Source organism: Brassica oleracea, chromosome C5, assembly GCF_000695525.1.
Source record: "Brassica oleracea var. oleracea cultivar TO1000 chromosome C5, BOL, whole genome shotgun sequence".
NCBI classification, from domain to species: Eukaryota; Viridiplantae; Streptophyta; class Magnoliopsida; order Brassicales; family Brassicaceae; genus Brassica; species Brassica oleracea.
The window spans coordinates 26,047,248-26,068,857 of NC_027752.1; the positions used below are offsets into that span (position 1 = coordinate 26,047,248).

The following is a 21,610-nucleotide window of genomic DNA, read 5'->3' on the forward strand; positions in this document are numbered from 1 at the left end:
CAAGCAATGGAGCAAGTATTTGTCTTGGTGTGAGTATTGGTATAATACATCCTATCACACTTCCACACATACGTCTCCTTTCAAGTTGGTATATGGTCGGGAACCACCATCATTGCTGCGGTATGAAGACGGTTCTACTATGAATTTTGAGTTGGAGGTTATGTTGAAAGAGCGAGATGAGATGTTGCAACATGCTAAAGAATTTTTAATAAAAGCACAGGCTGCGATGAAGAACAGTGCTGATAAACATAGGCGTGATCTTCAATTTTCGGTGGGATCTTCGGTTTTCTTGAAACTCATACCTTACCGTCAGAAGACTTTGGCAAAAACGTTTTGCCGCAAACTAGCCGCGAAATATTATGGTCCTTTTACAGTATTGGAAAGGATTGGGCCGGTCGCTTATCGCTTGCAACTACCTGCTGACTATAAGATACACCCGGTTTTTCATGTTTCGCAGTTGAAGCCGGTGTTGGGGAAGAACCATATTGTCACTGAGTTACCATCAACATTGAAAGAGAGTGCGGAATTTGTCTTATACCCTGAGGCGTTGGCTAGCTATCGTTATGATGACGAGGGTTATTTGGAGGTTTCGGTGCAGTGGAAAGGGTTGCCTATACATGAGACATCGTGGATGCGTGTCCGAGATTTGAAGCGTGATTTCCCTGCATTCGAGCTTGAGGACAAGCTCAATTTGATTTGGGGGGGTAATGATAAGCCATGGAGGGTGTATTAACGTAAGAAGAAGGGAGCTGTGAGAAGAGAAGAAGAAGATAAAGAGGAAGTGAGTGTTGACGTGGACTAAGGGGTTGTTACGAGGCCGTTACAATGAGAGGAGAATAAATAATAGTTTGAAGAGAAAGAAAAGGGTCTTTTTGAGTACTGTGTAAAGATCTATAGACTAGGGTCTTGATCTCAGGCTCTCGACGTGTGAGACGTCTTGAGAAGATCTCTATATTTGGCTTGTACTTCTAGAGTGTAGAATACAAGAGAGGGAGGTTGGGCGGAACAGAAACAAATAACATACAATCTCTTATCATTGTTGTCTAGTTCAGGCTCCATCATTGCAGTCTCCAATTCTTTCAGCATGAGACTAAGCTCTGCCTCGTTGTTGTTTGTTGCTGAAGAACCGCTTAGGGGAGAGTTGCTGTTGTCCTCAGGAGAATGATTCAACTCTGATGAGTTGCCGTTAGAGGAAAAGCTAGTGGTTGAAGAAGTGTTGTTGTTAAGACATGCATGAGACTTGGTGCCTGGAGAGGATTCAAGTGTGCAGTAACAATCAAATGTTTGAACAGAAAGGTTCATTTGCTGGAGTGAAGATGGTTGATGATAAAAGATTGAAGATCTATCTTGAATTATATGTTTCTTCGTAGCCTCCATATTACAACTATCTGCCACCAAAAAAATCAGTTGCTTAGAACATGATTTATCACAGAGACAACCTTAAAGGTTGTGACTTTATCTAGATAGATTCAAGTGAAGATTAACCCAACAGACAACAACCATCAGTAAGGAAGACAAAGTTCATAGCTTTCAACTGTAGTTCTGCGCTACATATGGATCTTACATAACCTAAATCTTGATAACTCTATTTCAGCACAACTTACTTATTCAAACAAGAAACTTCCAGAAACAGAAACTCAGCAAAAGCACCCGACAGAAGAGAATAAAGATGGAAACTTTGAAATCAAGAACACGAACCTGGTTTGGTTTTGCAGAGAGAGAGAGAGAGATTGATTCTTGCGGATTGAAGCAAAAGATTTATTGGTTTATGATATGAAGAATCAAAAGAGAAGTGCTTTGTTGCTACCACTTGCTGTCCACCTTGGTGGAGAATGAATAATAATCGTTCGCTTCATTTTTATCCTCCTCTTTATATAAACAAAATGCCCCTTTGGCTATTTATATTTACGTATTTGCCATTGTTGATATTTTTCAAAAGCGCGTAAGAGCACCGTTAACCCACCAGTTGCTTAAATTGGGGTGCTTAAAAAAAAATAAAAAAATGACCAATCGCGGGCCGCCACGTATCTGTGGAGCCCGCGAACAGTGCAAGCAACAGCTGCTTTTGATGCCTAATTAAGCACTTTTTCTTCTTCTTTTTCTCTTTCCTTTTTTTTGTAATTAAAAAAATGATAAGCACCCCTTAAGCACTCATGGTTAATGGTGCTCTAAGGGCATAATTAACCCTAGCACCCCAAACGGAGTGCTTAATTTTTTTTTTTTTTTTTTTGGTTTTTGTCTGATTAAAAAAAATTAAAAATAAACTAATGGCGAACCGCCACGTATCAGTGGGACCCGCGAACAGTGGGAACAACCGACGCTTACTGCGCTTGTTCAAGCGCTGCTGCTTACTTTTTTTATTTTTTTTTAAATGGTTAAGCACCGCGGTAAGCACCCCGGTTGTGGTCCAAGAACTTTTTTATTTTTATTTTTGTCAGTCCAATGGTATTACGAGGATTGATGACTAGTATGATATAATAATAATAATCTTGATGCTTGATCAGGTTGTCTGAAAATCAAATTATTGTTTTTGTTTGTGGAGTATAATGATATCACTATTAATATGCTTGACTTAGTTTTTATTCATTCTATTTCAAAATGATATATGCTGTAAAGTTTTTATACATATTTAAAAATATATTATATTTTGATTATAAATATATTATTTTTTATGATTAGTTATTTTCACAATTTTAAACAATTAAAATCTAAAAAAAAATATTTTTTTATAAAATGACTTATCATCATTATTAACTAATAAAAAATATATTGAAAATATAAAATATATTTTTTTAAATATTTATTTTCTAAAACATGGACTATTTTGAAAAGAAAAGGTATTGATTAATAATAGAGAAATTCCATATAATATAACTAAAAAGTTATTTTTTATAACAAATATAACATTCAATGGTCAAAATGACCAAAAAGTTTCATTAAAAAGGTAAAAATACTTATACTCTTAGGTTAATTAATCTAGATTTAGAGTTCGGATATTAAGGATGAGATTTATGATTTTTTTTTAAATTAATATTTAAAATTTTAAATAATAATTTGAAAATATTTTTAAAATAATTTCCATATTTCAAAATAAAATTTGAATTTTTTTTTGAAAAAAAGAATTCCAAAAAATCAAAAAACGTCCGAATTATTTTTTTTAAATTAAAATAATTAAAAATATATATTTAATTTGTTATTGAAATAATTGTTTATATTTAAGTAAAGTAAGGGTAGAAGTGTTTTTATATCTTTAATGAATCCTCTTTTGAGCAATTCTATATTTAGTTTTTGTCTTTTATTTTTTTTCTTCAAACGGATATTCTATTACTCAAGCTTGAGGTGGTCTAGGGAACCAAACCGGAACAGAACAACCAATATAATACAATTCCCTATGGAAGGATCTCGCTATCTTAGCTAATGAATAAGACGATACATTTTCCGAGCGAGGAACAAAGACAATCGAGAACTTCGTGATACTACAAGAAAAAAAGCTTTTATTAGCGGACGAAAAACACTATCTAACGATACGATAGCGGTTTATGAAGCGATGTATCATCGCCCGTCATAGTAGATCAGACACATTAGATAGCGGTTTTTTGCGCTGCTATCTTATTGTCATATACTATAGCGTTTTTTTGTGTGCAATTAAATATTTTTTAATAGCGTATTATTTTCTTTATTATTTACAGTATTAAAACTTAAAAAAAAATTACAAATAAAAATATTATAAAAAATTTATATATCGATATTATTTACATATTTAAGGATTGGTATATTAAACTAAACCAAACTAAACCAAGCTAAACCAATTTTTGAAAAAAAATAGAAACTAAACCTAAATTTCTAAACCTAATTAAAGTCCATTTTCAATCATCTACTGCCGCCACATCTATCTTTTTCGTGCTTGGCTCCACCTCCACACCATGACCCTAACGTCTGCTGCCACAGCTTCTTCAGATCTGACGATTCATTGTCTTCGCGGCATCCATCACCTCAAGCTCATCCCATTCACCTCGCCGCATTTCTTCTTCCTCTTTCATCTCCGCACCACCTCGGTCGCACCTTCTTCCTACGTCTCATTCTGTTATTAAAAAAAATATCAAAATCAAACAATGAGAGAGAGATGATGTCGAAACTGTTTACCATACAAGCAAATTTGACAAGGACCATTTTGTAGAAACTATATGTTGTTTATTGAGTCCAATGAAGTAACATACCTTCAATCCACCGTCCTCAGCTCCAGCCCACAATTGTCCAGCTCAAAGAACCGTCTGATTTGACTTTGCTTATGAGGATGGGGTCTGGCCTCGAAACTGGGAGGCCGATTTGGATGAACTGCAGACATAATCGGAACCTTGAAGATCTCGGTCCCACCGCACTTCCCGACCGTCAGCGTTGGGGGGGGGGGAGTAGCTGTGGCGGAGGAGAAGTTGGGATCATTGGGACTGGTAAAGAAGGATAAAGCGTAGAGACTGGATATGTTTCTCTGCAATATCGATGGGTTTTTTTGGTCAACTAGAGAGACGTATAGGAGAAGATAAATGAGAAAGAGAGAGATTTAATTGTAACCATTGGATTAAAGTTCATCAATTGCTAAAAATTGTGGTCTTTGAGAAAAAAAAATTAACCAATAAGAGAAAAGGTTGAAGATTGACAAAAAAAAAATAGTTTTAACCTTTGGATTAGAATTAATCAATGGCCATAAAATAGAGGCAACAAAAATTAGTTTTACATTTCTTTTTATTTATTTTTTTAGAACTTGCCTAAATTTAAAGATTAGATATTATAATTTAACATTTGAGATATAAATTTTGATTTGAATTTTTTGAATTTATGACTTTTAAAAATTTCATAATAGGGTTTGAATAATTAGAGTTATGTTAAGTATTTTTTAAAAAATACAAATTTAAGAGTTATGTTATGATTCAGGGGTTTGGAATTTTAAGAGTATAAATATTTTTGATTAATATTTAGATTTGAAATTTGTTAAATTATTGAAACTTAGATTTATAGTTTATATTTAGTGGATGCATGACTTATGTTTGAAGGTAGAGTTTAGGGTATAGAGTTTGGTTGAGAAATTCAAGTTTGTGTATTTGGAATTATATATTAAAACTAAAAAGAATAAATTTTGAGTTTAAGTTTAAGATTTGAAGTTATAGTACAAGAATATTAAAGTTTTTAAGTTTATATTATGAGTAGATTTTTAAAACTTGTTTAGGGTTTAGGGATTTAAAAAGCCAAACATAGCATTTTAAAATGCTTTGCTATTAAACATACGCTATTATAGCGTTTTCAAATATGCCCCTCTATTATAACGTTTCCAAATATACAAACGCTATCTAAAAGTAATAGTTATGTCAACCATAGCACAATCGAAAAAAACGCTATCCCGGTCTGCTATTAAAACTCATTTTTCTTGTAGTGTGAATCTGATTTTCAACTTTATAAATTCTTCCAGCTCAGTAGAAAAGTCCGGCCATGCTTCCGGGTCATATTTAGTTTTTGTCAAACAATTGTTTTTGGCAACATATATATCTAACATACATATCTATGGTATTTACTCTCTTGTTCGTATTATTCTTAAATTCATATTATTTCATTGGCTATAAATGTCTTTACAACCATTACCAGAAAATTAAAATAGAAGCAAAGATGACATGATAAAAGAAAAACTAACTAGAAGCTGGAGTGGGTAGAAAGAAAAAACTATCTAACTTTCCTCTAAAAACACAAAACCCTGGGTCGTTATTTTCTCATTTCTCTCTCGCTTCTCTGATGTCGCCTCTCGTGGTGCGAAAGTCACTTCGCTTCATCCTTTATGTTTACTTAGGTTTTACATGGCGGCATTTGACTTGTGTTTCGGCTTCGGTGGCTTACCGGTTATTTTAGGACTGCTCTAATGGTCTCCGGTCCTTTTTTCCTCCTTCTAATTGCATTTGGGCTCTGGATTTGGCAGTTGATATTTTGTTTGATGGAGTTGCGGTGGCGCTAAAGTAATGTGTGTGGTGCGGTGGCCTTGAAAAAAGTTGTTCTGTCGATCATCATAGGTGGTCGAGGACTGGTTAGGATCAGGGAGTGATCCGAGGAAAGAACTCTAAGGATCAAGATGAGATCCTATTTCTCTATTCTTTAAAAAAAAAAATTATCTATAAATTGGGAAAGAGAATTCAAAGTGGGTTGTGGTGAATGCTCGTCGGATGTCACAATGCTTGGGGACGGCATATTTGCCTCTCTACAAATTTTTACTGGCATTTTCTTCCTCCGTTGGCTCATTTTGTCTCGCCTTTCGTTTTTGTTTGGAGTAAGTTCGAACCCTCCTCTTGTTCTTGTCATGAAGCTCGTTAGCGTTCTCTGGCTCACATGCGGTGGTGGTTTGATGGCAGTTCTTTGTGCTGACGTCGTGGCTCTTTTCACGTATCAGTCCATTTTTGGTGTTATTGGTTTGAAGAGGTGGTTTGTATCTTCTCTGCTCAGGATGGTGTTCTGTCTTCTAGAGTTTTCTTACGACGGACGGAGATCGCGGGTTCCGCTGTTTCTGTAAGGTTTTCGTTTTTTATAAACCTAAAACTTTATTGGATTTTAATGTTGGTTTGGATTTGGTTTAGGCTTTAGTGGGTTTTTGATTATTAGTTGGGTTTTTGTTACTCAAAACCTAATCATGGACATATGTAAAAATATTATAAAAAACTTTAAACGCTTTAAAAAAAATTTTGATAAAAAAAAGCTTTACAAAATTAATTAATACAAACAAAGTTAAAGAAAAAAGTCGATAACCTAAATAGGCGGACACCATAAAATTTCATGAGATCTAAGTCCAAATAAAATAAACAAAATAAAACCCGGCTTTAAATCTTGGATGATTTTAAACCTAATACTTAAATACAGTTTTTTTAACACTGAAATTTCAATTGCTACGGTTCAATGCAATAGCATTGTTATCCAAATACAAAGTGGAGAAAAAGAAAAGACCCACCAAAAGGTGGTATAAGAGCTCAAAAGAGCAGAAAGATAATACTAAATACTATAAAGATATTAAATGATGACATAAATGAAATACTTAGTAGTTAAAGAGAGTGGGTGAAATGTCCTGGGCTAGGCTTACCAAGTTTTAGCAGAGTCGATTCTTTTTCTCTTTTTTAATGCGAGGGTGTCCCAGACCTACGGAAGGTTCCAGACTAATCCCTAAAAAGAGATGCAGTCCACGGATAGATCTTCTTTTCGGGTATGTAAATAAGTTTTAAACCATATGTTCATATCTGTGTGGTGTTCAAAGATATCATGAAATAGTTTCCTCCAGCAGAGTTTGAACTCACAATATGGGTGCAGGAAGGAGTTTGTCCTTACCATTGGGCATGATGTTCCGGACTACCATAGTCAATTCTAACGTATCAGTTTTCTATTAACCGAAATTAGGGTTGGAAAAAAATCTAAATCTGAAGAACCGAACATAATGCGTGATAGCAACAAAGCAGCTAGCTGATCATTCATGCCAATCCGATCTAAAAAAGTAGTATCAACCCAAACTAAAATTATTTAAATATTCGAATGAGTTCAAAATTTTGGTATCTAGAAAATCGAAACATTATTCGTCCCAAACCAAAATATTCAGGATATCCAAATATATCCAAATCCTATTTATATTTTAAATATATTAATTATTTCAGATTTAGCATAAAAATAAATATTCAAATATATAAAATATTTTGAAGTTGTCCAAAATACTTGAAAATATATACAAACTAGATTTTGACCCGTACATTCATGCATATATTTGTTTCATTTTGTAAATGTATAAGAAAATCGTCTATGTTAGCATCTATATTAATTTTTTTATTGATCATCCTCACATAGCACATGTAAAACATCTGAACAAAAGCGTACAACGCAGAAATTTTTTTCTTTTTTTTTAAGAAAGACCTATAGAGAACTTGTTCGAAGCTTTTTTATGACTACTTGAATACTTTGCGCTTGCCATCGAAATCATTTTTCTGATGAACTGGGTTTCCATCATCTACATTAAAGTTTTAATATAGAACATAACTAATATACAAACAATAATGTATAAGGGTGATGAGATTTAAATTATACTTCCGAATCAATCTAAATCGTGTATCATAAAATTATGATACTATATTTGTACATATACATTCATTGAAGGTAAATATATTAAAAAAGCTGGTGATATGGCATCACTTGATGAAGAGTATTGTCTTTCCCAACGACATATGTACATGGATTATTAATTCATTGAGATAAGTACTTTAATATTACGTACATAATGTGATGTAATTTCGATATGAGTTTGTTATATTAGCCTATTAAGCGGAGGATTTTATTTGAACGAAGACAAATTAATCCATTGGAGTAAATAGTGTATTAAATGGACCAAATATTGTGACCCAAAGACAAATTTAAAATAGTACTCTATTTTAATAGAGTAGATTAGGAGTGGACATTTTACCCGATACCCGAATCTGTATCCGAACTCAACCCGAAAAACCCGAACCAAAATAGAAAAATATCCGAACGAATATTGATTTAGGAGAGATTGAATATCCGAACCCGAACGGGTAATTCCGAACCCGAATGGATATTCGAAGATTTAACATATGTATACTTATCTTATATTTCATGTTTACATCTCTCATTTTATTTAAAATATTTATATTGATGTTACATATACTTTAAGATCATATAATATACATATAATTACGGAGAAAATGATTTGTCACTCAATTTAAATGCATGTCAAGTTTTTTGTTTCATGTATTAACAAAAGTTACATTCAAAATTTCAAAACAATAGCCAAATTAATGTTTACTTATTTTTGAAATGTTATCTCCAAATCTTTCAATCTATTAAAAAATAAAAAAAAATCAGTTAAGTGAAATCTATATTTTTAAATAAAATAAACCTAAAATTAAATGAAAAATTTAATTTTTTTCTTTTAAAATCTCAATATCCGAACCCGGACTAAAAAATACCCGAACCCGACCCGAAGTATAGAAATATCCGAACGGGTTTTATACCTCTATACCAAAATATCCAAAAATCTGAAATATCCGACTCGAACTTGAACGGATATCCGATCGCCCACTCCTAGAGTAGATAGTCAAAAATAAATGTCAAATAGTTAAAAATACTAGAAACACCAAAAATACTTGAAATTTCTATTTATTTTCTATCTAAATATTTAGTCAAAACCAATTTACATGTTAAGTTTAGGTATTTTATCATACATTATTCAAATTTATATGTAATATGTTATTTTTAATTTTGGATTTTGAAAAATTTAAGGTATATGAATTTAAATTTTTTTAAACTAATCCAAAAAGGTTATCAAAATTCGAACCAAAGCCGAAAAGATCTGTACCGAATCCGAACCAAATTTATAAATAAATTAATGGGACTGAAATCTTTATTCCCGAAAACCCGAAATCCAAATCGGACTTAGATGAGTATCAGAACGTCCACTCTTAACCGAAACCATTACTTTTTATTTTCATATATATATATATATATATATATATATATATGTTGATGGCGTTAACAACTTAGACCATGAAACCCGGATTTGTGTTGATTTTGTTTAATATATTTCTAGTTATTTTTAAGGGAAATTTGGGCTGTATAACCTTCAAACAAATTATAATTCACCCACTATTTAAAAGCTCTAATTTATCTATATACCCGGTACATAATATACATTATTACCATATTGTCTCCATATTCAACCGGTGAAACCTACTACAAAAAAAAATTAAATAAATAATTAATTAATGTAACAAGTAAAATATGTGGCCACGTTGTATTCACTCTCACCTCTCAAGATAATTAGATAGCTTTCATGAAGATGAAGATGAAGATGAACGTGGTCTTTTATTATGCACACATCTTCTTGAACTGAATTTCTTCTCATGAGAAGAACAAAGAGCAACGATGAAGGCGTATATGGTGAGCAAACATATATAACAACTCTTTCATTTCTTTTTCTCTTTCTCTTAAATCATTGATTCTTACATCATGCTTTTGTTTTCATACTTTGTTTTCGTTTCTTTTTTTTTGTTTTAGTGATCCAATGGTGAAGAATAACGACGGCGGACCGGTAAAAGCATCGCCGTGTCGGAAAAAAAGGAGAAGAGATGAAGATGATCTCTTTATGGTAGTGAAGAATAACGACGGTGAACGAGGTGAAGGTGTATCAGCATGTTTGACAAAACAAGAATTGAAGAGGATGAACTTATCGTCTATACTATATTCGGGAAAGGAATAGTATAGTATTGAGATTTGGGTTTAGAGTTTAAGGTTTATGGTTTATATTTGGGTTTAGGGTTTATACTTGGGTTTAGGGTTTAGTGATTAGGATTTAGAGCTTAGTATTTAGAAGGGCGGGATTGGGATTTGGGTTTAGTGAACATGTATCGTTTCATTTGACAATTAATAAAGAGTGTTCTATTTTGTTCACCAATATGTACTATACTATTTATTTTATTCAATTATATTCCATTCTATTTGGGTTTAGGGCTATACTTGAGTTTAGGGTTTAGTGATTAGAGTTTAAAGTTTAGTATTTGGAAGGTGCGTGGTTAAGGCTTGGGTTTAGTGATAGCAGTTTAAAGTTTAATATTCAAAATGTGCCTTCAAGTGTCCAATATTGGAAAAAAATTTATAGATTGTATTTGAGTTTATAGGTTCATGCATAAGGTTTAGATTTACTAAGTAGAGGTTTGTGTATAGTAAACCATATTATATATATACTATTTGGGTTTATGCTTTCTTAATTAGAGTTTAGATTTAATAATTAATGGTGTGTCTTGTATTGTTGTATTTTTCGGGTGAAGAGAATTTACTATTGCATTTCATACTATGGATACACCATTGAATTTTTTTGATTATTTTAAATATTCGTTTACTATACTACTTACACTATATGGAATAGAAGATATGTAACATGCTAACTAAGTAAATATGCCTTCAAGTGTCCAATATTGGAAAATAATTTATAGATTGTATTTGAGTTTATAGGTTCATGCATAAGGTTTAAATTTAGTAAGTAGATGTTTGGGTTTAGTAAACCATATTATATTTTTTATTACATTCTATCTGGGTTTAGGGTCACTTGGGTTTAGGGTCTATATTTGGGTTTAGGGTTTAGTGATTAAGATTTAGGGTTTAGTGATTAGCATTTAGGGTTTAGTATTTGGAAGGTGGGGATTGAGGTTTGAGTTTACTGATAACAGTTTAGGGTTTAGTATTCAAAAGTTACGTATGGGTTTAACATTTAAGAGTTGTGTGTTGGGTTAGAGTCATATATTATTTCTCATATGAAATGAAACCATCCTTTTATTTTTCATTATGCACTAAATTCATTTCAGTTTTTATACCATTAATTTATTTATTTATTTCATGAAACCACATCACTAATCTAATTTAAAATTGTATGTGGTAATAAACACAAGTTACGTGGATGTCTTCCATATCTCTCATTCTGAACAGGTAGCTATTAAAGTGTCCACACCTTAAAACATATGACGTTATCTCTTTTTTTTCACCGGTCACTTGTAATTAAAGAGGATATAACCGGATAAATTATAGCATAAATGATAATTTTTTCATTATATCAACATCAATGTCAATCCACCTAATTTTTATTATGAATTTGGTTATTGGACGAAGAAGCCCTATTTTTAAAGAATATATATAAACATATATCATTCCAGTTCATCGTAATGAAATAAACACGAGCAAAAGCAAAACAATGGGTGGCACTAGCACATGATTCAAGAAAATGAAATAACTAGCTGCTCTATTTTATTTTATGTGCGGGCGAATGTATGAACGCAATAAGCAACTTTTTGTTTCCTTTTTTTTTGGGTAGACCTCGAGTCTTCAGTGAACAATCAAAGTATTCTATATATTATTTCACAAAAATAAAAATCAAAGTTCTATACATTATTGACCTTAGACCAAACTAAGAGACTAATTGACTGAACATATACTTATTGATTTATAAAATGCATTGCGATATAATTTCACCTTACGTAAGTTTTGCTTTATGGGTTTACCATACTAAATTATGCATCTTTTCAGCTAATAAATCGTTTTTTTTTATAAATCCTTGGGTATAATAACAGAGGAGAGGACAAAATGGTACACACTAGGGATATGCATGAATCAAATATCCAGATCTTTAGAAATATTCGTCCGATCCGTTTTGTATGAACTGATCAATAACTATTCGCATATTCGGTGTTCTAAATATCTGTAAAAAATTACAGGGGTATCTGATTCGATCTATAAAAATAAAATAAAGAAAAATTCAAAGATAAGATAAAATAATAAATTTTTATACAAAAATAAAAAATTATTTACATTTTAAAATTCTATTAACTAATATAATAAATAAAATATTATAAAATGATATAAAATATGATACTTATATAATATATAATTATTTAGGCATATGTATATAACGGATCAGATCGAATATTCGTTCTTAAAAATATTAGTATTTGTGATTTTCTTTGTTTCTTGCATATATTGCAATGAAACCTAGCTACAAAGCAATTTCAAGTGACAACTTAACAAAAAAACTTAACAATGAATGCCATAATATTATTTATAAACCTTTTCTTTAAAATAATTATAGATAGTACAACTAAGATGGTATGTACGTAGTACATCTACTATTATTAACTATATCATTTGATCCTTGTGAACCATGTTTTAGGATGAAAAAAATACATTTTGGTATATAAAAGTAGATATGAAAATGAACCAAGAAATTCTCTTTACAAACATACGCAATTTCTAAGATGAAAAATTACATCCATAAATATTATAACAGCCCCTTAAATTTTTTGACGTAATTTATACAATGAAAAACACATCTTTAGATTGAAAAATAACTCCTTAATGCAAATACAATTTTTAGGATGAAAAAAATGCATTCTTAAACATTTTGACAATCAAAAACCAATGTAATTGTTAGGATGAAAATATATCATTATGAAAAGACAAATCTGTAAACATTTTGACAACTTTTTAAAAATCAACACAAGTTTTAGGATGAAAAGATAAACCTTCGAATTTTTTTTATTTCTGTTATTAATAGTTATCATTCGATCATTCATATTATCATTTGGGTGTGATTGATAGTTGATGTAAATGCTTTCTACAGCCCCATATATTTTTACATCACCAAACTCACAGCAATCAAGGTTTAATAATTTTTTTTAAAATCACAACTCTTGAAATAACGTATTGTTGTACAAGTGTTTTGTAGAGCCAAATATCCACATCAATTTTTTTATGCTTTCCATAAAATTCTACAACAGTAAAAAATCTAAAGCCACAGTAAAAAGTCTACAAATTTTTTTTTACAGAAATTTTTTTAAAGCTACAGCCATTACCAATCGGACCTATATATTTATTTATGAGAACTCAAAGCTAAAATCATGTTCATTTTATTTTGATATTCTTCTCTAAAATGAAGAATTTCTATAACAAAAAAAAAATTTGCTCCAATATGTTATTGAGAAATACCATTAAATAGCCCTAAATTTTTTTTGTCACAAATATAGTTCATAAGGATCAAAATGACCAAAATATTTCATTAAAGAGGTGAATATACACTTATACCCATAGGGTTAACTAATCTAGAACTTAGGGTTATAGTTAAGGGGTGAAGTTTAATTTTTCTAAAAAATAAAAATAACAAACTAAAATTTTGAAAATAAAATTTCAAAAAATAGTTTCAAAAATAAAATTTTGAAATTTTTTATAAAAATTTTGAATTTGAAAACATAAAATTATCTTTTTCTTTTCTTATTATTTATATATATATATATATATCAGCAAGTAATATATATCAGCAAGTAAGACTGAGAGATTTCTGCTGCAACCATAAACACCAAATGATTCAACACTCTTTAGATCTTTAAGACTCCACCCTAATCCACTAACTATATCATTATTGATTCATAAGTCGTCGATCTAGGGTATCCAAAGTGTGGCTGTCTCAATAAGTATGTTTTGAAGATCATGGTGACCTTCCTCTTATTCCTCTTTAAGATTTGCCTTTCTTCAGCATTGTGCTTCAAGAGAAACATTTTTTTGCCTTTCTCCAGCATCTACTTCAGCAGAAACAAGTTGCAGATTGTTGATTGGAGAAGTGTCTTTCCTATTAAACTTTTGTCGTTTTTTACTTTTCAAATTTACCAAATGATTTATTGGAAGATGTGAAATTGTGATTCCAATGAAATATTATAGATGCGATATAGAGATATTCAAGAATTGCTCTGAAATGCTACTAAAAACGTTTACCTTCAAAATTTACTCTCATAAAAAGTCAACACAAAATATTATAGTTTACACAATGTAGCCTCCAATGCACTGTTAAATGTGAAAAAATTCTTTATTACTAAGAAGGAAATATAATTAAAACTAACTTCCAGCTTGAACAAATTAATTAAATTGGTATGGACAGTAGATTACCAGCGACAAGAACAAATTTCTCCAGGTCTCCCTTTCTGTTTAGTTGATTTTCGTGAAGTAGGTGTTCGCTTTTTTCATAGTTTGTCGATACATTATCTTCTTAAATTTGTATTTATATTATATATGCCAGGTCGTTTGGTGATCTTGCACCAAAATAATTCTGTATACTCTTTAAACTTCAGTTTGTATTTTCTCTTTTCCTACTTCCCTTTAAGTGGTGGTTGTTTGAAGTCAAAATTTATGTTTTTTTTCATCGGTGGTTCTTTAAGTTCCTGAAGATTTTACTGTGTATTTTTATCGGTGCCACTCTATACCAACATTATTTTACAGGAAAAAACATTTTTTATAGGCTTATTTATCTTCCAGTTTTGTCGAGTTTACTATCATGTGGTGGTTCCAAACTTTTAACCATGCTTATTCCAAAATTATTGATTAAATCCGATTTAATCGACATTAAACAAAAATCTATACAAAATTTTTTTAATGTAAAAGGTTAAAACACAGAGAAAAGGTGCGTGTACTCGAAAATTCACATGGCGTTGTTTTTCCTCGTTCAAGCAAATGCCGACCAATTGAATGGGTCCAGCTTTGCTTTAAAAGCATTTGACCTATTAGGCGTTCTCTTCGAAGAATTTCAGGGAAAAAAAAAAAGATATGACATTTGCTAAAAAAAAAAAAAAAAAAAAAAGATATGACCTCTCATATTATTTTATTTTATTTTGATTTCCATCCACTATATAATAAAATTTCTCATTTTCTCTCTTTCGAACTCGAATCGATGTCTTTGCTTCCTTTTTTTGTCTTCTCACGAGTTAACATTGTCGGACAAAAAAATCAACTCTTCCAAATTGCGATAAAATCGTCAATTCCAGAATTTCAAAAAGGCATTATAAAGTCATCATTATAATTAGGCCTGGGCATTTTACCCAGATCCGAAGACCCGAACCATAACCGACCCGAAAATACAGGTTCGGATCCGGGTCCGGATCCATGCTAAGTATCTATTGGATCTTTTTTTTTGGACCCGCGGGTCTCGGTTCTGGTCCGGGTCCTACCCGAGACCCGTTCGGATATCCGAAGTACCCGCAAATAATGGTATATTTTGGGTTTTCGGGTCTGATTTTGGATAAATTTTTGGGTATTTTTGCGGTTCTTCGGGTATTTTTAAAGTTTTCGGGTTCAGTTCGGGTATTTTAGATCTATTTCGGGTCCTAAATACCCGAACCGACCCGGATCCGAAATATACCCAAAAATTTTGGGTATTTTACGGGTATTGAAATTATAGACTCGAACCGATCCGGACCCGACCAGACCCGATCCGGAACCGACCCGAAAAGTTATAGGTACCTATATGGGTCTAAATTGCTAGGACCCGAAGGATCCAGATTCGACAATACCCGACCCGAATACCCGGATGCCCATGCCTAATTATAATTTCTTTACAAGACTTTTGAATAGAAACAAATTTTTTTTTCCGTACTCACTATAAGAAAAGTGAGGGTTAACGTAACGACGCATGCATTCGTTATAAATTCGTCATAATGAACTTTACAACGAATTAACAATGAAACACGACTCGTCGCTAAATGCGCATAGTATTTAATTGTTTTACTACACATAGAAGATAAAAAAATGTCACTATACATATTTTAATTATTTACCCAATGACATAATTTAATTCATTTGACATATAATAAAGCCAAGCTAAATATCTCGGTAAAAAAATTCAAGCAAACTAGTAGTCTTTTTCAAAATAGTAATAAAATATTTAAGTTTTGACTATAGATACATTATTTCATATGATCAACTACTTTCAACAAATTTAAACCGATAGTAATTCTACAAATTCAATCAATTAAAATTTATAATTTAGCATTACTAAAAAATAAAAATAAATAAAATTATTAAAAGTTACAAAAAAATCTTTTAAAAACGGAAAGAATATTATTTAATTTGTAGTGTAACTGGCAATAAAAGAGAAATTCATAAATTCTACAAGCTCTAACTTATAACACATTGTTTAATTAGTCCAGATACAATCCCTTATATATTAAAATGCAAGTCGCTTGGCGAATCAAAAAGTGACATGTGGAATATGTATAAAAAAAATTAATAATGTCAATACAAAAAAAAAAATTCGATTCCAATTTTTCTCAACATCCAATAACTAAATCCCTAAAAAAAATCGGATTATCAATACCACGTTCAGAAAAACCATAAACACCACGTTCAAAAGTATTGATCATGATTCAAAACTGTTAATTGTATCTTCCATATAACCTTCCATCTATTAATTTTACTCTTTGTTTGATCTCCTTCTCTCCTACGTTATCTCATTCTTCTTCTCCATAGATTCATTTTTTAAAAGGAATTCATATTAAAAAGATAAAAAAAAAATTTACAGATTAAAAAAGAAGAAGAAAACATATAAAGACACAGAAAGGGGGACGCATGAAATGGAAAGCCAGCCAAGGTAAAAGAGAAAATAACAAAATAGTTTTATATTTATCACTTCATATTCTTCGTTTTTTGGATTGAGATTTTTGACTGATGCAAAATAAAAATGTTTATGATTACTCTTAATTTAGTTCAGTTTCTTTCTATTCTCAATCAATAATCTCTTTTCTTTTTTGCATATTTTAGATTAGAAATAGCCCTTGAGTGTTTTCAGAACTTATATCTTCAATAAAAGAATAGCAAATCAAAGCTTTGTCATTAACAAAGATAAAAAAAAAATTACAACAAAAATGGAGATAAGAAAATATATTTAAACTAGATTTATTTGATTCCTTTAGTGTATTGAGAAAAGAAAGAAACAAATTTACGATTGGGTGGAACTTATTCGGCAAATAAAACTTAGAAATCCAAAATTAGAACTTTTTTTAAAGGGTTAGTGAAACTAAAAAGAGTCAAACTCTTCAATGCTCAAATTAAAATTGCATCATGTTAAATTTCTTTTTAATGAAAATATTCTCTCCTGACCTAATTAATTTTTTTTCTTTAGATATTGGAAAACTCATATGGTCAAAAAAAGAAAAAAGGTAAACTTAAATAAAAATATGTCAATAACATACTCACAATGGACTAAATCAAATCTCCATTTGCTCGAAGGTGTTTATTATTTGTGTGGTGATAATTCAAAGAAAGAAAATATATTTGCCTTTTTCATTATAATTTCTATAAATACATTATATTTTTTATAAATAAATATTTACATAAAAATAATATCTGTGCATAGCACGGGAGATAATACTAGTATAGAATAATTCACGAGTTATTGGCTAATTCTTGAAATTTGTTCAACCAAATAAACCATCTAGAAACGAAAACAACAAAGATATTACATATATATAACTTAAACAAGATAACTGAATGGTTACCCATTGATCTCTCTCTCACCTAATAACAATCTTAAGATGTTACAAATTCAAAAACGAAAATAGAAAGAAAAAGGGAGAAAAGAATCACATCTTTGCCAATTTACACACTCGTGCTTTGTCTATTCTTGGTAGGTTTTGTTCTTCCCTCTTTCCGTTCTTACAATTTCTTGTCTCTCACGGAACACACAGAAACAACAAAAAGAAAGATTTCGCAGAGATCAAATCGATTCCATCACGTGTGTAACCGCAATGCGCAATTGGGAGAACCCGGTTATGCTTGCGTGTAACACGGCTTCAAAGAAAAATCTACCTTCTTGTATTGTCTTCATCATCATCTTCATCACCTTGTTATGTCCGGCCGTAATGTCTCAAGTGGTTGTGCCAGGTTCAGACGCAGATTGTCTCTTGAGATTCAAATATACATTAGCAAATGGTTCGGTGTTTTTTAGTTGGGATCCATCAACATCACCATGTCAAGGAAATGACGCAAATTGGTTCGGTGTTCTTTGTAGCAACTACGTTTGGGGGTTACAACTCGAGGGACTTGAATTAACCGGGAAACTAGACCTCGACCCATTGGTTCCTATGAAGAATCTACGAACCATAAGCTTCATGAACAATGAATTCGATGGACCAATGCCTCAAGTTAAGAGGCTCACTTCGTTGAGATCTTTGTATTTGTCTAATAACCGGTTTTCGGCGGAGATACCCGCGCTTGCATTTCAAGATATGCCTCATTTGAAGAAGATTTTGCTGGCTAATAATGCCTTCCGAGGAACAATCCCTTCTTCTTTAGCTTCTTTGCCAAGGCTTGTAGAGGTGAGGCTAAATGGTAATCAATTTCAAGGGCAGATACCACATTTCAACCAGAAGGATCTTAAGTTAGCTAGCTTTGAGAACAATGACCTTGCTGGACCGATACCTGAAAGCCTCCAAAACATGGATCCAGGCTCTTTTGCAGGTACATTTTCATTGGTCTGTATGGATGGTGCTGGCCCATGGATTAAGCCGCATAAACGACTGATTAAAACACATATATGATTTTTGAAAATTTTCATTATATATTTTTGTTGTCTTAGCTAGGGCTGTAAAAATATTTGCCAATGTACAATTGATAAAATGAATTTGGATTATTTATTCATTTCTGATAAGAAAAAAATTGCTTAACATGAATGTTTTTATGTTTTGTAAATTGTAGGTAACAAAGATTTGTGTGGTCCTCCCTTAAGTCCATGTTCTATTTCCCCTCCAGTAATTCCTGTTGATCCAAGGTCTCATCCAAGTCCTCCTCTTAGTCCTCCACAGGGGAACAAGACCGGTTCATTTAGCACTATAGCGATCATTATGATTGTTCTTGGCATACTACTAGTGATCATCGCACTTGTGTTCTGTTTCCTTCAGTCAAGAAGAAGAAGAAATTTCTTGTCAGCTTATTCTTCCTCTGGTAAGGAAAGTGTAGAGAGCTACACTTATCATGAACCAGTGGTTAGGACCAATAAACCCGCGGAATCTCTTGTGAATCACGCAAGGAGAAGATCAACGCCTGATCCAGGAGGCAGGCTTCTATTTGTGCGGGACAATGTTCAAAGATTTGGTCTTCAAGATCTTCTTAAAGCTTCAGCTGAAGTTCTTGGTAGTGGAACGTTTGGTGCTTCATACAAAGCAGCAATACCTAGCGGACAAACATTGGTCGTGAAGAGGTATAAACATATGAACAATGTCGGAAGAAATGAGTTTCATGAGCATATGAGAAGGCTAGGGAGGTTAAACCATCCGAATCTATTGCCTCTCGTCGCTTACTATTACCGGAGAGAAGAGAAGCTTTTAGTCACTCAGTTTATGTCTAATAATAGCTTGGCAAGCCATCTTCATAGTATGTTTTAACATTTCATTACTCATTTCACAAACTTTCATCTCAATACCAAATTATACTAACAATTTGGATTCTTTGTTCTTTGTTTTTGCAGCTAATCATTCAGCGGATCAACCTAGTTTGGATTGGATCACACGTCTAAAGATCATAAAAGGAGTAGCAAAGGGTTTATATTACTTGTTCAACGAGTTACCAACATTAACTATCCCTCACGGTCATATAAAGTCATCAAACGTGGTTTTAGATGAATCACTCGAGCCGTTGCTAACAGATTACGCTCTAAGACCAGTGATGGGCTCAGAGCACGCGCACAACTTCATGACTGCATACAAAACACCAGAGTATGGACCGGCAAAAGAACAAGTCTTGACAAAGAAGACAGATGTTTGGTGTCTCGGTGTGTTGATATTAGAGGTTTTGACAGGGAGATTCCATGAGAATTATTTGTCGCAAGGTTATGATCCAAACATGAGTCTTGTGACTTGGGTTAGTGACATGGTTAAGGAGAAGAAAACAGGTGACGTGTTTGACAAGGAAATGGAAGGGAAGAAGAATTGTAAAGGGGAAATGATTAATTTGTTGAAAATAGGGTTGAGATGTTGTGAAGAGAAAGAAGAGAGGAGGATGGAGATGAGAGAAGCTGTGGAGATGATTGAGATGTTGAGAGAAGGAGAATCTGATGATGAGTTTGGTTCCATGGATCAACGAGTGAGTAATGATTTATATTCTTCAATGTTGTGGGACGATGATGACTCGTTGAATCGATGAGTTATTCGGATTTTCAGTCATTTCTTTCTAGGAATCATTTGAACATGTATAAAAGTGCCGTGGTGGCTTTACCCGAGAGAAGAAAGAAGAACATGTGATGGATTGTTCTTCTTTCTATTGTTAGTGCAGATCATTAAGAAAAATGTATGAGCAGTTTATGGACCAACAAATATGTATATAGTTTGTATCTGTATATCCCCATCGTTGTCAGCTTTAGTTCTTCACCATAACCTGGACTTTTATAGCATTATCATCAGCTTTAGTGCTTGTTCTTTGGTCCTAGCAATTAGCATTTGTGGAGTGATCTTTCTTTCTCTCATAAGGTAGATTTTTACAACTCTTTGAGAAAGATGAGATGTGTATTAGAAACTTTTAAAATATTTATGTAAAAATGGTTTTGAATTCACTACAAGAAAAATGGCTTTTATTAGCGGACGAAAACCGCTATCTATCAATACGAAAGCGGTTTATGAAGCGTTGTATCATCGCCCGTCATAATAGGTCAAGCACTTTAGATAGCGATTTTTTGCGATGCTATCTTATTGTCATATATTATAGTATTTTTTTATGCAATTAAAGAGTCTTTAATAGCATGAATTTTTTGTTATTATTTACATTAAAATTTATTTATTTTAGAATTATTTATTTCAAAATTATTTATTTTAGAATTATTTTTTATTTAATTATTTTAAAATAAAAACTTAATTAAAATTTAAAATTATTCATAGAATCAAATTTTCTTTATTACTTAAAATTATCTATAATTAAATTGGTTTACAAAAATACAAAAAAAAATCTAATTAAATAATAAACCAACAAACTAAATAAACCAAAAACTAAACCAGGCTTTAACCTAATTACTAACTAAACACACCACCACTTTGTTGTCTTCTTCATCTACCGGCCGCACCACCACCTTCGTCTTCGTGTTTTTCCATGACCTTCATCAGTATCCAGCCATGATTCTTCTACTTCATCTTGGGATTTGAGAGGCAAGTTGCAGTGAGGAGGCAAACGTCACATCCATCTAGACCTAATCTCGCCGCCTCCTCACCAACTTGCCGTCAGCTTCCTCTTCCTGAATCTGAAG

General features: G+C 32.0%; 1 protein-coding gene and 1 pseudogene across 1 annotated transcript; one reads left to right on the forward strand and one right to left on the reverse strand.

The window, feature by feature from the left end:
- The window catches only part of LOC106295428, a 7,710-nt pseudogene extending 5,862 nt beyond the window's left edge, over positions 1 to 1,848 (reverse strand).
- A 16,190-nt stretch (positions 1,849 to 18,038) lies between these two features.
- Positions 18,039 to 20,677, forward strand: LOC106293633 (pollen receptor-like kinase 5). The gene is made up of 3 exons (XM_013729303.1): positions 18,039 to 18,840; positions 19,078 to 19,752; positions 19,847 to 20,677. The coding sequence occupies exons 1-3, from the start codon at positions 18,129 to 18,131 to the stop codon at positions 20,518 to 20,520; spliced, it is 2,061 nt and encodes a 686-aa protein (XP_013584757.1). The 5' UTR covers positions 18,039 to 18,128; the 3' UTR covers positions 20,521 to 20,677.
- The last annotated feature ends 933 nt before the right edge of the window (positions 20,678 to 21,610 follow it).